The sequence below is a fragment of the Argentina anserina genome, chromosome 7 (assembly GCF_933775445.1).
Source record: "Argentina anserina chromosome 7, drPotAnse1.1, whole genome shotgun sequence".
Classification (NCBI taxonomy): Eukaryota; Viridiplantae; Streptophyta; class Magnoliopsida; order Rosales; family Rosaceae; genus Argentina; species Argentina anserina.
Window position 1 is genome coordinate 2,128,183 of NC_065878.1, and position 13,450 is coordinate 2,141,632.

The 13,450-nt window shown below is 35.6% G+C and overlaps 1 protein-coding gene across 1 annotated transcript; it reads left to right on the top strand.

Moving 5' to 3' along the window:
- Positions 1-11,389: 11,389 nt before the first annotated feature.
- Positions 11,390-13,128, top strand: LOC126803117 (protein JINGUBANG). The gene has a single exon (XM_050530877.1). The coding sequence runs from the start codon at positions 11,470-11,472 to the stop codon at positions 12,718-12,720; it is 1,251 nt and encodes a 416-aa protein (XP_050386834.1). The 5' UTR covers positions 11,390-11,469; the 3' UTR covers positions 12,721-13,128.
- Positions 13,129-13,450: the final 322 nt, after the last annotated feature.

Sequence of the window (13,450 nt, forward strand, 5' to 3'; positions counted from 1 at the left end):
TCATTTATTGTTATATATGACTCTTTTTATTATATATTGCATTTCATATCTCAACATCCACCTAAAATTGAAATAAAACCGAACTAGTTGTTGAGGAGAATCGAACCCTTTTGGTCTAGGAGGAAGCAATGATGGACCTTACTCTTATTCTCTAATGAGATACAATCAAGTGAAAACATATGGACAGAATCTGATACACAATCTTCACAAAGCTATGGTTATGGTCAAAGTTGAGAAATGCTTGATCCGAACGGGAACTACTAGTATCACAACTCATAGTCAATCACCTACGACCCCTATGGTTGGCATATAAGTCAGTATATGCAAAATTATAAAGTGACAGTATTATTTAATGACTATTCTTCACAATATATTTAGGGTTTTACTTAAGGACATAATGAAGATAGTGAAAATTTTGTACCTCATAAATCATTTATGTGGTTCTAAACCACTTATGTGATTTCATGTTTAATGTATTAATTAGAAGTAAATAAGGCGTGATGATCTAGCCTCCCTTTAGGTAAATATATATATATATAATTAAAAATTATGGAGCATTATTAAAAATCTACTTAATTAACTTTCGTCGAACATTATTAAAAATCTACTTAATATATGTATATATATTAAGTAGATTTTTAATAATGCTCGATGATTATTTCATTTCAAATTACTATAACTCACTATAAACTAATAATTATATAATAATTTCTTATGACATATAGTAGATAATTGATCAAATAAACATTTCTCAAAATTTCATTCAAAATTTCCATGTTTTTATATAAATTTACATCAATTTACTTATTTATTTTTTAACTCGAAATTTCCCCGAAATTTTAGTCCTTGGTTCAATTTCAACCAATCTAGTCTCTATTCTTGTGGCCTTTGAGCTATGATGCAATCGTCATTTCTAGAGAAGGTTTTCAATGCTACCGTAGTACCACTGGTAATAGCTAGTGGTTTATCATTCCAATCACAATTTGACATGCAATATTTAATTAGAAAAATTATATTAAACTATTTTGTCAAAAATTATTTTGAGTTTCTTTCTAAAACCTCATACCCTACACTCTAATACCTTAAATCCTAAACCTTGAAACTTGCACCCTAAACCCTAAACTCTAACCCCGAAATCTTAGTTCAAAATCATCAATACCAAAGATTGAAAAAACGCTAGGCGGTAGCCGGGCGGACACTCACCGCCTAGCGCCGTCAGGGCGCCTAGGCGGTTTTGAATTATTAAATATTTATTTATTTTTATACATGTATGTAATACTATTTATATGATTTAAATATATAATGAGTAAAAAAGTGCCCAATATTAATGTTTAAAAATCAAAATAGTCTCAACTCATCCAAAGTTCATACCATAATATTAAAAATTTAGAACAAAAGGTAAATATGTTTTTACAATCACAAATGACCTAACCCCCAAATCAAAAAAAATGAGATTAAAAAAAATTAAAAGTCAAACCGCCTAGACCGGTCCTAGGCGGCCGCTTAATCACCCAACCGCCACGGATAACCGTATAGTCTAAAAACGCAACGGTGACCCGCCGTCTAGAGCCTCGGCACCGTCTAGACAGCCTAGGCGACCGTTTTTTAGAACATTGATCAATACCCATAAAGGTCATTTCACAAATAATAAAAATATGTTAAATTATAATTTTAGTATGATAAATCTACGTATCGAAATATACACATAATTGACTTAGTGACAAAACCCAAATAATTCGTCGACTAAGAAAGCCTAAGATGACGAAAATTTCTTTTGTGTTCTAAGCAATTTATTTTGTCATCTTAGTGGATTATTAGACCACAATTCTCATTTCGTCATCTAGATAGCCCGTAAGATGACAAAATTTAAAACTCTGTCTTAAGTGGTTACTTAGGCGACGAGAAAGAATTTAGTAGACGAAAGAAAATAAATTTTAAAATCACAAAAACTAAGAATAATATTTATAAATAATTTATGTAGGACTTTAATAATTATTTCGGGAGTGTATTGTATATGGAATTAGTGAGAGTTTAAAAGAAATCCATGAATTTCAAATGTCTAGGTGTATTTAATACAGACTTTTAATTATCTATACAAATCTAGGTGTATTCAATTAGAATTTTAAAAAGTCATTTATAAAATCTATGAGAGTCTGGAGGTATTCAATCAAGACTTTTCAAAATGATTAGAAGTCTGTGAGTATTCAAAATATCATTCATACTTGTGAAATTATAAACTCATGGAATCTCATGGACTTTATAGTGTAAAATATACACACCATAGTTTAAAAATTGTCTAGCCTCTAGACCAAAGATTTGCATAGACTTTTCCATGGACTTTCTTATTTCTTTCAAAGATCAATGTTCATTCTCCATCATTTTTCTTTATTTTCTTTTTGCCTTTTATTTACCGATTATTTTTCCTACAACCCAACATGGTTATTCATCCTTTGATTATTTTCTTCTTATCTATGTTATGTTCTTACCTTGTATTTTTATACTTACTAAAACCTCATTCTCAATTGTGGACACATGTCCAATGCTACCAATAATAACAATGACAATGAAAGAAGTACATAAGAAAAAAAGGATTAAATTTGAAGGGTTTCTCTTACTTTCTTATAAATAATTAAGATTCTCTAATTTCTTTATAATAGCCACAACCAATTAATTTTCTTAGAATAAATGTAATACCCAAAACCCATAGCAGAAGTTTATTATACTAATTATATTAAGGGATATATATACTTATCAATTTAAAAAACAAAAATCGGTTTCGACCGACAAGGAGAAAAAGTTAAAAACAAAAAGACTGGCATGGGAGGGGGATACCTCGACTCAGCTCCTCTCTCTCTCTCTCTCTCATAATATTTATCGTCGAGCACTGTCACCATGGACAACGTTGTTATCTGTGAGAACCGATCTATAAGACCATGCCCAAAAACTTTCTCATCTTCTCATATATAAAACCGCTCCCCGATTTCAGTATTTGGTTTGTTTGGAATTATTTTTCTTGATTTATTTTGGGTTTGGATGTCACAATAAAAATTGTTCTATAGAAAATTTTATTAGCATGCATTAAGTCCCCGTTTAATAGCACTCACGAGGCGTTAGAGAACCAAACCAACCTAGATGCTTAACACACACTCGGGAGTAAAGCAAATTATCACAGAACTGTAGACAGTGAAGCAACGAAACTATAAGCTTGTAATTGACATACATGTTACCATACCTTATTTTCTTAATTAACAAAAAAAAGTTTTAATTTTTTTATGAGTACTAAAAAATCTGTAGAAGTCAGATCGATATGAATTCTATGGATTTCATGAATCAATAGAAATCTATAGAAATCAGCCAAACGTATGTGGTTGAAGTCAGTGATTTTAACAATTCTATGAAACTCTGTGAACTTTTTAAGGAGTCAGTGGATTTTTAAACAGTCTATCAATTCAAATAAGTCTATAAAAATCCAAATACAATACACCCTCCTTCATTTCATTGAAGTCAAGGATAATTAAGACTAATTAAGATGAATTTACGTTAAACCGGAAATTTCAAACTAATTAAGGAAAAATTTAAATCATTCCATGAATTAATTAATGTTCATAGGTAATTGAGATGAGTTTCCGAAAAATTATTATATGCTACCTAAACTTTTAGGAATGTTCCATTGAAAACTTTACATTAATTGGATATAACTAATTGTTTTTATTGTACATTGCTTTTTAATGCACTGAAAAAAAGATAATAATGTAAACTTAAGATAAATCTATCTATTCTTAATTTTGAATACAATAAAAGAAGCAAATGAAATAAAAACAGTTGAGGCAACGAAACTTTCAATTGTCGTCGTCTAAGTGGTGTCCAATAAGAAAATATGGTGCGGAAATCGACCATATAAGCCGTTGATGGCACTCTGATCCAACAACAACGATTAACCCAATTCCCATCATATTCATCTATAAAATTCTATGTTGCACGGACACCGCAAAGAGTGGAGTGTCGGCGTGTCCGATACGACACGATACGCTTTTTGCTACCACGGACACGGCAAATTGTGCTACTCTGATCTTCGATCTCACTTATCAGCGGCAATAGATGAGCCTCTTGGCGTCTTCTGCTACCACACCATGGCTCCTGGTTCTTCTTCTTCTAGCCCGCCACAACGCAAGAGAAGCTCCACAAAGTCGCCGGAGCTCGGAGAAGCGGCGGTGCAGCCTGGAGAAGGTTGCGTTAGGTTGTTCCAATGGCTGAGATAAGAGGAAGGAAATGGATGGATGAGATTTAAAATTGGAAATAAGAATTTCTGAAAAGTACTTTTAAACATTTCCAAAAAAACAAAAACTTCTAAAGTTTGTAGAAAATAAACCGAGTGTCAGAAAATTATTCCGCGAATACTCCTACGCTGATAGTGACGGACAGTTTAATAAAAAATATTAAACTACAAATTCAGGGGCTCACAATGACTGAACGACGCCTCTACCTGACGACGGTGACCTCACCTCTGTTAACGGCTCTATTTGTAATTGGTGAGAAGATTAAGTATATATAGGGGTTAATAGCTATCTCAAGCTGCTGAGTATTAATAGGCTAATTAAAGCTAACCTAAGTTGTTGGGCCAATTTGGTTTTGATTGTTTTGTTTTTGAGAGCTTGATGGTTACATTTTTATTGTATGGAATAATATTGGTTCTATTGTATAATTGGGTGGTCTGGTGTTGAGAGACTAAGAGTCTTGAAACAAGAATGTGTTTTATTGGCTATATGCACTTTTGTTACCTGACTATTTGATGTTATTTCTTAAAATGATTGTGTAATGGATGAGTTTTGCAACTTTAAAATGATATTTTTAATTTATTTTAGGTATATAAAAATATATAATTATTATTAATTTGCCGTATCGGATGATAGGTTTTTGAGATTCGTCGTGTCGCCGTATCATGTCTGTGTTCGTGCAACATAGATTGTTAGGGTACAGACTTGAGCCGACGGTTTTTAGACGACGAAAATTTCATCGGCTAAGCACTTAAACGTCGTTAGAAGCTCTTAGGTGACCAAATTTTTTTGTCACCTTAGACTTTTTTTGTGGAAGTGATAACAGGTAAGGAGGATTACTAGACATTGTCACGTGGTACTACGGTAGCATATAAAAATTTCTTGTCCTTTCTATCATCAGATTTTTTTTTGAGAGAGAAAACCTATAACTTGTTTGATTTTCTGTAGACTCGAAATTGTTGTGTGAAGCTTTGATGAGTTTGCTTTGATCCTGATAGGTGGTGTAGTCATTTAACCCTAACGCATTAGCAATGGGCCTGCCGACCTGAAGACAAATCTATCCATCTCTACTACAAAACCAGACATGAGAATTTCTTCTCATCCAGCTCCTCGGGAATTAAATGATTAAAAATAAAATACATGGTAAATAATATATTGAATCTATAAAATTATAATTTTGATCAATCACATATTACAATATACTAGACCTTCTAATTCTTTAAGAGGCTTATCTAAAAGGTTGGCGATATAACTATGAAGACGTTTCAGTTTCAGGTTGATGGATCATTACCCTGATGATATAATATATGATATAACATTAAAAAAAAAAAGTTTATGTCGCTCCACCCCGCAGGGGCAGAAAACCAACAATATAAGCCCATAAGCCCAAGCACATAAGCCCAACCACCACACAGTACCCCTAGCCTCCCCTATGCGACCGTCAATAATGACACCGCCGGCAATCACCAATGAGTCCATGATGCCGATTGTATCCGGCCACCTCGACGGTACCGACCACCTTGGAACAACCCTAGGCCAATTCCAACTTGGAGCCACTGCTTCCATACACACCAATGAGTACACTGTACACTTTTTCAACGTACTTATCAATTATCTTTTTTTTTCCTTCTTATCTGCCATTCGTAGAGTGCACTGTACATAAAATTCCCAACATAAACATAAAATTGATCCACCATTTCTTTGTTTATAATGAAGGAAATGGAGGAACCGCTTTTTGCCATAGTCTGTTGTCATTTTTGTTTGCAATGGTGCGGTGTGGTTTCCTTGTGAATTCTCCCCCAGTTTCTTGGGACACACATTTGTTCCATGTTCCAAGTCTAAATCCTACTTTTATATCAAAGTTAAAAGTGAGAGAGAGAGCCTGCAATATATGTCAATCTAGGTGTTATTATAACTCAAAAAACAAAGAACTTGCAACCGACCATTTTGCTTAAATTGTGTTTAATATTAGAACAAGGTAATGTTTTTGCTATATATGAGCTGGTGATCCAATATATTAAGAACCTAAAGCTTCTAGCTTTTGATTACTGAAGAATATAATAAATATATATTTTTAGACCTAAATTTGTAGACTAATCTTAGCCGGAGAGGAAAGAATAGAATTAAGCTTAATTTGCGTGTGGAATGTGATTCATGTGAGCTAATGATCATGCTTTTTTTGTGCCAATAGGATTTAGATTAACCAAATCACATTCGATCGAGTATGATTCCATCTCGAGCGATTAATCCTATGGCCAAGGGTTAATGATCGTTGCAAAAGGCATAAAGGCAGAAGACTAATTAACACTAAAACCTTAGCAACTTTTTTAAAAAATATATAACGTTTATATATATAGTAGTGGTTTATGGTGGAAATATATGACATAGGGTTCGCTTTTGTCGTTAACTTAGGAAAACTAGAGGAAATGGTGCATCTAGTCGGCCAGTCGATCACAGTAGGATTCATTCGCAGAAGAAATTTCCATATTCAAGTCGTCTAGGCCGGAGACTAACCTTTGTGTCTTCATCGTTTTTGGCGGGCACTGACCTTAGACCGAGAGAGAACCAATGAATTAACCATGCATGTAATAATAAGTTAATAATTTATAATCATTTAGTTTAGTTAAGCTGTATACTTATAGTTATTAGTTATAGATTCTCAATTCGAGTTATGAAAGATAAATTGTTGTTATGTTGTACCACTTGTACGGGGTAATTTTTATGAATTACTTAAGCTAATTTCTTTGTTAACATGCACCATACTACAGGAAGTACGTAAATGATCATCAGACAATTATTGTTACATGTTTTCCAGTACCTGGCGAGATCCATCCCCTATATTTCTATATATATAACTCCTAATCACTAACCCCCATATATACTACAAGTACGTAAATGATCATCAGGTTAAAGTACGTTGCTATGTGCGTTAAGTTCGTCTACGATCAGATTAACCCCCAGACAACGTATTTAATTTCCTCCAAAATGGAGACTGTGTTGTTGGTACAGACATTTGGGAATGCCTTTGTGATTGGACTTGCAAGAGATTATGATCAATGCTATTGATTTCTTAGTTTTATGTGGCTGGTGCTCGTTGATCTGAGCGCTGAGGATATCAACAACCATGTCCATGTCTCCGTTCTTTTCTTTTCTGATGAAGAACTGTCTCTTAATTAATAGCTAGGCTAGTATCAAACGTACATCTCTTGAAACTATTAGCTTGTTACAATTCTCAGGAATGGATTTGTTTATGGTGCAGCGTTGCACACCATGAAGCACATAATCATCACCATTTAAATCTAAATTTTTAAAATCTTATGATTCTCATGATATCTTGAGGTCAATTTTATTATTAATTGTTTTTTCACGTACACACGAAACAGTCAGCATAGTATGCAGCATTGCATAATAGAATTTTCCTAATAATAAGATGCTAAATTTATTTTCCTAATAATAAGATGCTAAAATATAAAATTATACAAATAAAACTATCAACATAGTACACATCATTGCATAATAAAATCTAGTATACATCAATGTATGTTATACATGTCACATCTAACGGTTGGCAACGGATATTATTTTTTTGACCCCACTCATAAAACAATATCAACCGTCGGATGTGAAATGTATAATATACATTGATGTATACTAGAATTTTCCATAATAAGATGCTAAAATATAAATGATACAAAAAATAAATATGCGGTCAATAAAAAAAGGACACGCATGCAGGTAGGGATGAAGCATATTATATATAAGTATATAAGAACTAACCATGGCTGCAACCTTGTTCTAGACGTAGAATTAGGGGTGGACAAACTGACCCGAAAACCGAAAAAAACCGGACCCGAACCCAAACCGAATCCGAACAAACCGAAATCCGAATCAAACCGAACCGAAAATAAAAAAACCGAACCGAACCGATTCTATTTGGGTTGGGTTTTGGGTTCAGTCCCTTAGAAACCGAACCGACCCGAACAACCCGAAGTCAATGGTCAACGTTACAAAACGACATCATTTTGTCATATTTATAATTTTACATTATTATTATATTTTAAATAAAAAAATAGTGTGGTCGGCCTCACAGCCGCACATAATTTCTAACCTAATTGACCTAATGTATAAGAGGTGCATTATTTAGCCGTCTTGTTTCCTTCATAATGCGATAGTTTTATTTTAAACCTAATATAAATGTTATGATACATTAGTTGACACTTAGGAAATCGACAACTCTAATTCGAAATATGATCGATCGACACCAGCAGATATGATTGGTATATATATTTAGGGACCCCGTAAAAATTTCGTCCGTTTTGGACATGGTTTGACCGTTCGTACCTACGGTTAACTAAAAAAGAGGCGTTTTCACATATTGAAACCCTATTAACCGGGGCTTTGCTAAATATATTTCTTTAGTGCGACCACGCATGATAGGTAACAAAAATTAGGTGATTTCAGATATGCAAACGGCTTTCGGCGTTCGCATATTTGTAATAGGTCCTCCCTTATGACATAATAGTGGTGTTTTCGATTTACCAAAAATTCTGACGGTTAAATGAGGTCCGAATTGGATGAAATTTTTATAGGGTCACTAAATATATATACCAATCACATCGGCTGGTGTCGATCGATCCCTAGAAGTTTCTTTCATATATTCGCTTCATAATGCGATAGTTTTATTTTAAACCTAATATAAAGGTTATGATACACTAGTTGACACTTATGTGATCGTCAACTCTAATCGAAATATGGTCGATCGACACCAGCAGATGTGATTGGTATATATATTTAGGGACCTCGTAAAAATTTCGTCCATTTTGGACATGGTTTGACCGTTCGTACCTACGGTTAACTAAAAAAGAGGCGTTTTCACATATTGAAACCCCATTGACCGGGGCTTTGCCAAATATATTTCTTTAGTGCGACCGCGCATGATAAGTAACAAAAATTAGGTGATTTCAGATATGCAAACGGCTTTCGGCTGTAATAGGTCCTCCCTTATGGCATAATAGTGATATTTTCGATTTACTAAAAATTTCGACGGTTAAATGAGGTCCGAATTGGATGAAATTTTATAAGGTCACTAAATATATATAACAATCACATCGGCTGGTGTCGATCGATCCCTAGAAGTTTCCTTCATATAGTCGCTTCATAATGCGATAGTTTTATTTTAAACCTAATATAAAGGTTATGATACATTAGTTGATACTTAGGTGATCGTCAACTCTAATTCGAAATATGGTCGATCGACACCAGCATATGTGATTGGTATATATATTTAGGGACCCCGTAAAAATTTCGTCTATTTTGGACATGGTTTGACCGTTCGTACCTACGGTCAATCAAAAAAGAGGCGTTTTCACATAATAAAACCTCATTGAACGGGGCTTTGTCAAATAGATTTCTTCAGTGCGACCGCGCATGATAAGTAACAAAAATTAGGTGATTTCAAATATGCAAACGGCTTTTGGCGTTTGCATATCTGTAATAGGTCCTCCCTTATGGCATAATAGTGATGTTTTCGATTTACCAAAAATTCCGACGGTTAAATGAGGTCTGAATAGGATGAAATTTTTATAGGGTCACTAAATATATATAACGATCACATTGGCTGGTGTCGATCGATCCCTAGAGGTTTCCTTCATATAGTCGCTTCATAATGCGATAGTTTTATTTTAAACCTAATATAAAAGTTATGATACATTAGTTGACACTTAGGTGATCGTCAACTATAATTCGAAATATGGTTGATCGACACCAGCAGATGTGATTGGTATATATATTTAGGGACCCCGTAAAAATTTCGTCCATTTTGGACATGGTTTGACCGTTCGTACTTACGGTTAACAAAAAAAGAGGCGTTTTCACATAATAAAACCTCATTGACCGGGGCTTTGCCAAATAGATTTCTTCAGTGCGACCGCGCAAGATAGGTAACAAAAATTATGTGACTTAAGATATGGAAACAGCTTTCGGCGTACGCATCTTTGTAATGGATTCTCCTTTAGGACAAATTAGTGGTGTTTTCAGTTTACCGGAAATTCTGACGGTCAAACTAGGTCCGAATAGGATGAAATTTTTTCATGGTCACTAAATATATATACTGATCACATCAGATGGTGTCGATCGATCCCTAAAAGTTTCATTCATATAGTCGCTTCATAATGCGATAGTTTTATTATAAATCTAATATAAAGGTATGATACATTAGTGGACACTTCAGCAATCGATAACTCCAGTTCGAAATATGGTCGATCGACACCAGCAGATGTATATATATTTAGGGAACCCGTAAAAATTTCGTCTGATTTGGATATTGATTGATCGTCCATACTTATGGTAAAAAAAAGGCGTTTTGACATATTAAAATCCTCATTGACCGGGGCTTTGCCAAATGGATTTTTTTGGTGCGACCGCACACAATCGGTGACAAAAATTAGGTGATTTCATATATGCAAACGACTTTTAGTGTTCGCATATTGGTAATGGGTCTTCCCTTATGACATATTAATGTTGTTTTCGGGTAAAAACTCATCGGGCTTGCGGGCCTCGGCGAGCTTTTCAGATCCACGGGCTAAATGATGAGACATAAGTCAATTAGGTATGAAATAATCATTAGACTATTAGTTTTTCATCTTTATGTTAAATTTTGTACTTTTAAAATTAATATATAATATTACGTATTTTACATACAGATAAAACCGAAAAAAAAACCGAACCGAACCGAATCGTACGGGTTGGGTTGGGTTGTGGGTCACAGTCTCTAAAATAGAAAAACCGAACCGAACCAAACCGAATTTAAAATTTGAGTTGGGTTATGAATTTTATCCAAAACCGAACCGAATGGACCCGTGTGCTTAAGTAGAATTGGTCAGCCAACAACTTTCATTCATAAGATGCTAAAATAAGCAGAAAAAGCCAGACAGCTCTAAGAAGCATTATACAACAGACATGATGGACCCTCTACTTTTAGTTTCACGGCTAATAAAATCCTTCACTCTTTTTCTCTCTTCCAATATGTCAAAGTAGCCGTTGCACCTCCCCCTCTTCCCCCATTTAAATATGTCCACAGTCCACCCTCCTTCACCGATTCTACTTCATTGCCTCTCTCTCTCTCTCTCTCTCTCTCTCTCTCTCTCTCTCTCTCTCTCTCTCTCTCTCTCTCTCTCTCTCTCTCTCAACGTACGCAATGTTTCATGACTTTCATCCCATGACTCTCTCAGAAAACAAGCGTCTGTCAGTTACACCCTTGCTCTCCGCTTCATCAGAAACCACCACAAGCAGTGAGGCCTCCGACGACAGCCCGCCGGCCTCGTTACGTCTCGAACTCAATGATATCAGGTACCGTCATTTTCCATGCACGAACTTATCCGGGTCTTTCTCCTATCGATCACTGGCTGTGCTTTCCGGTCACAAAGGCTCCATTTCGTGCCTGTCTTTGTGTGGAGAGTTCATCCTCAGTGCTTCACAAGGCAAAGACATCATCGTGTGGCAGCAGCCTGATCTGAGGCCGTTTACGAAGTTCGGACAAGGCGATGGCTCGGTGAAGGCGGTTGTGACAGTTGGGAACAAGGTCTTCACGGCGCACCAGGACAGCAGGATCAGAGTTTGGAAGGTTTCGCGAAGCTCGGAGAATGTCTTTAGGCTTGTAGATACTCTGCCTACAACGAAGGACTATTTGGGGAAGTTCATGAAGCAGAGCAATTATGTGCAAACGAGGAGGCACCACAAGAGGTTGTGGATTGAACATGCTGATAGTATTTCTTGTCTCGCTTTCTATGATGGGCTGGTTTACTCTGGATCATGGGATAAGACCCTTAAGGTGTGGAGGGTTTCGGATTTGAAGTGCCTAGAGTCGATTAAGGCTCATGATGATGCCATTAATGGGTTGGTGGCAAGTAAAGGGATTGTGTACTCTGCTTCAGCTGATGGGAAGATCAAGGCTTGGGGGAAAGAGGGGAAGAGCTCACATTGCTTGAAGGGTATCTTGGAGGGTCATAAGGATGTTTCGTTTAACTCGGTGGTTGTTTCGGAGGATGGGAGATGGGTCTATGGAGGTGGCTCGGATGGCTTTGTGATGGGGTGGGAAGTGTGTACTAATGGTGGTGATCAAATTGGGAGATGGAAGTTGGTTTGCGAAACGAAAGCGCATCAAATCGCAGTGTTGTCAATGTGTTTGGTGGGGGAGATGTTGTGTAGTGGATCAGCAGATAAGAGTATAGGTATATGGAAAAGAGAGGCTTTTGGGAAGCTTGCCAAAATTGGGGTTATTAGTGGCCATGAAGGACCGGTGAAGTGCTTGCAAGCTTCGCCGAATAGTGTTGGTGGTGGGTTTATGTTGTATAGTGGAGGCCTTGACAAGAGCTTAAGAGTCTGGTGGGTTTCTAATCCCTCGGCAACACAGAAGAGTACAGAGGAAAAGTCCATCATGTTGATCTAGAAATTCTTTTCAGTGTGTGTGTGTGTGTGTGTCCAGGCACCTTGTTTTTGGTTTTAGGTGTCTAAAATTATAGTTGGGGTCTTAGTTCATACTTCATAGTCGGATACGGATCAAGGAGTTCATTCAGATTCAAGGGCATTCGAAAGGGCAATTTTAAAGCCTGAAATGTCAAATATTTTACGTTTGGTTTTGGGTGTTGAGTTTTTGTTTACGTTTCTTATACTTGTTTTCAGATAATTTTGGGTGTAACTTGGTTCCTAGGAGTACAAAAGGGTCATAGGATAATGGTATGATTACATTTACAATTGAAAGGATTTAAGGTTTTGGTGCATCATCAGTGATTTATCAATTGTATTTAGTACTTTAGTTGATCATCAATAGAGTCAATTATATTCTTTGTAGTGGTTACATGATTGATTATGGTATGTTTCAAGTTGTTAATGAAGATCTGTCATTCAAATCATATTCTTGACAGACTTGAAGTTGATCAGATCGATCAACGTGAAGCGGAATACACGCTGAAAATGGCAGACATAAAAGAATACTAAAAGAATCAGCTAATCTCTACCAAAGAAAAAGAATATGAACATGAACGACCAGTTTGCTTAGTATAGGAGCTAAAGAATATGTTATATAAACTAAATCTCCTTTGTTGGTCGTTTCCAACCTCGTACAGATAATCTTTTCCAGATCAGTGGAGAAGAGCACATGTCATATCTACAGGGAACAC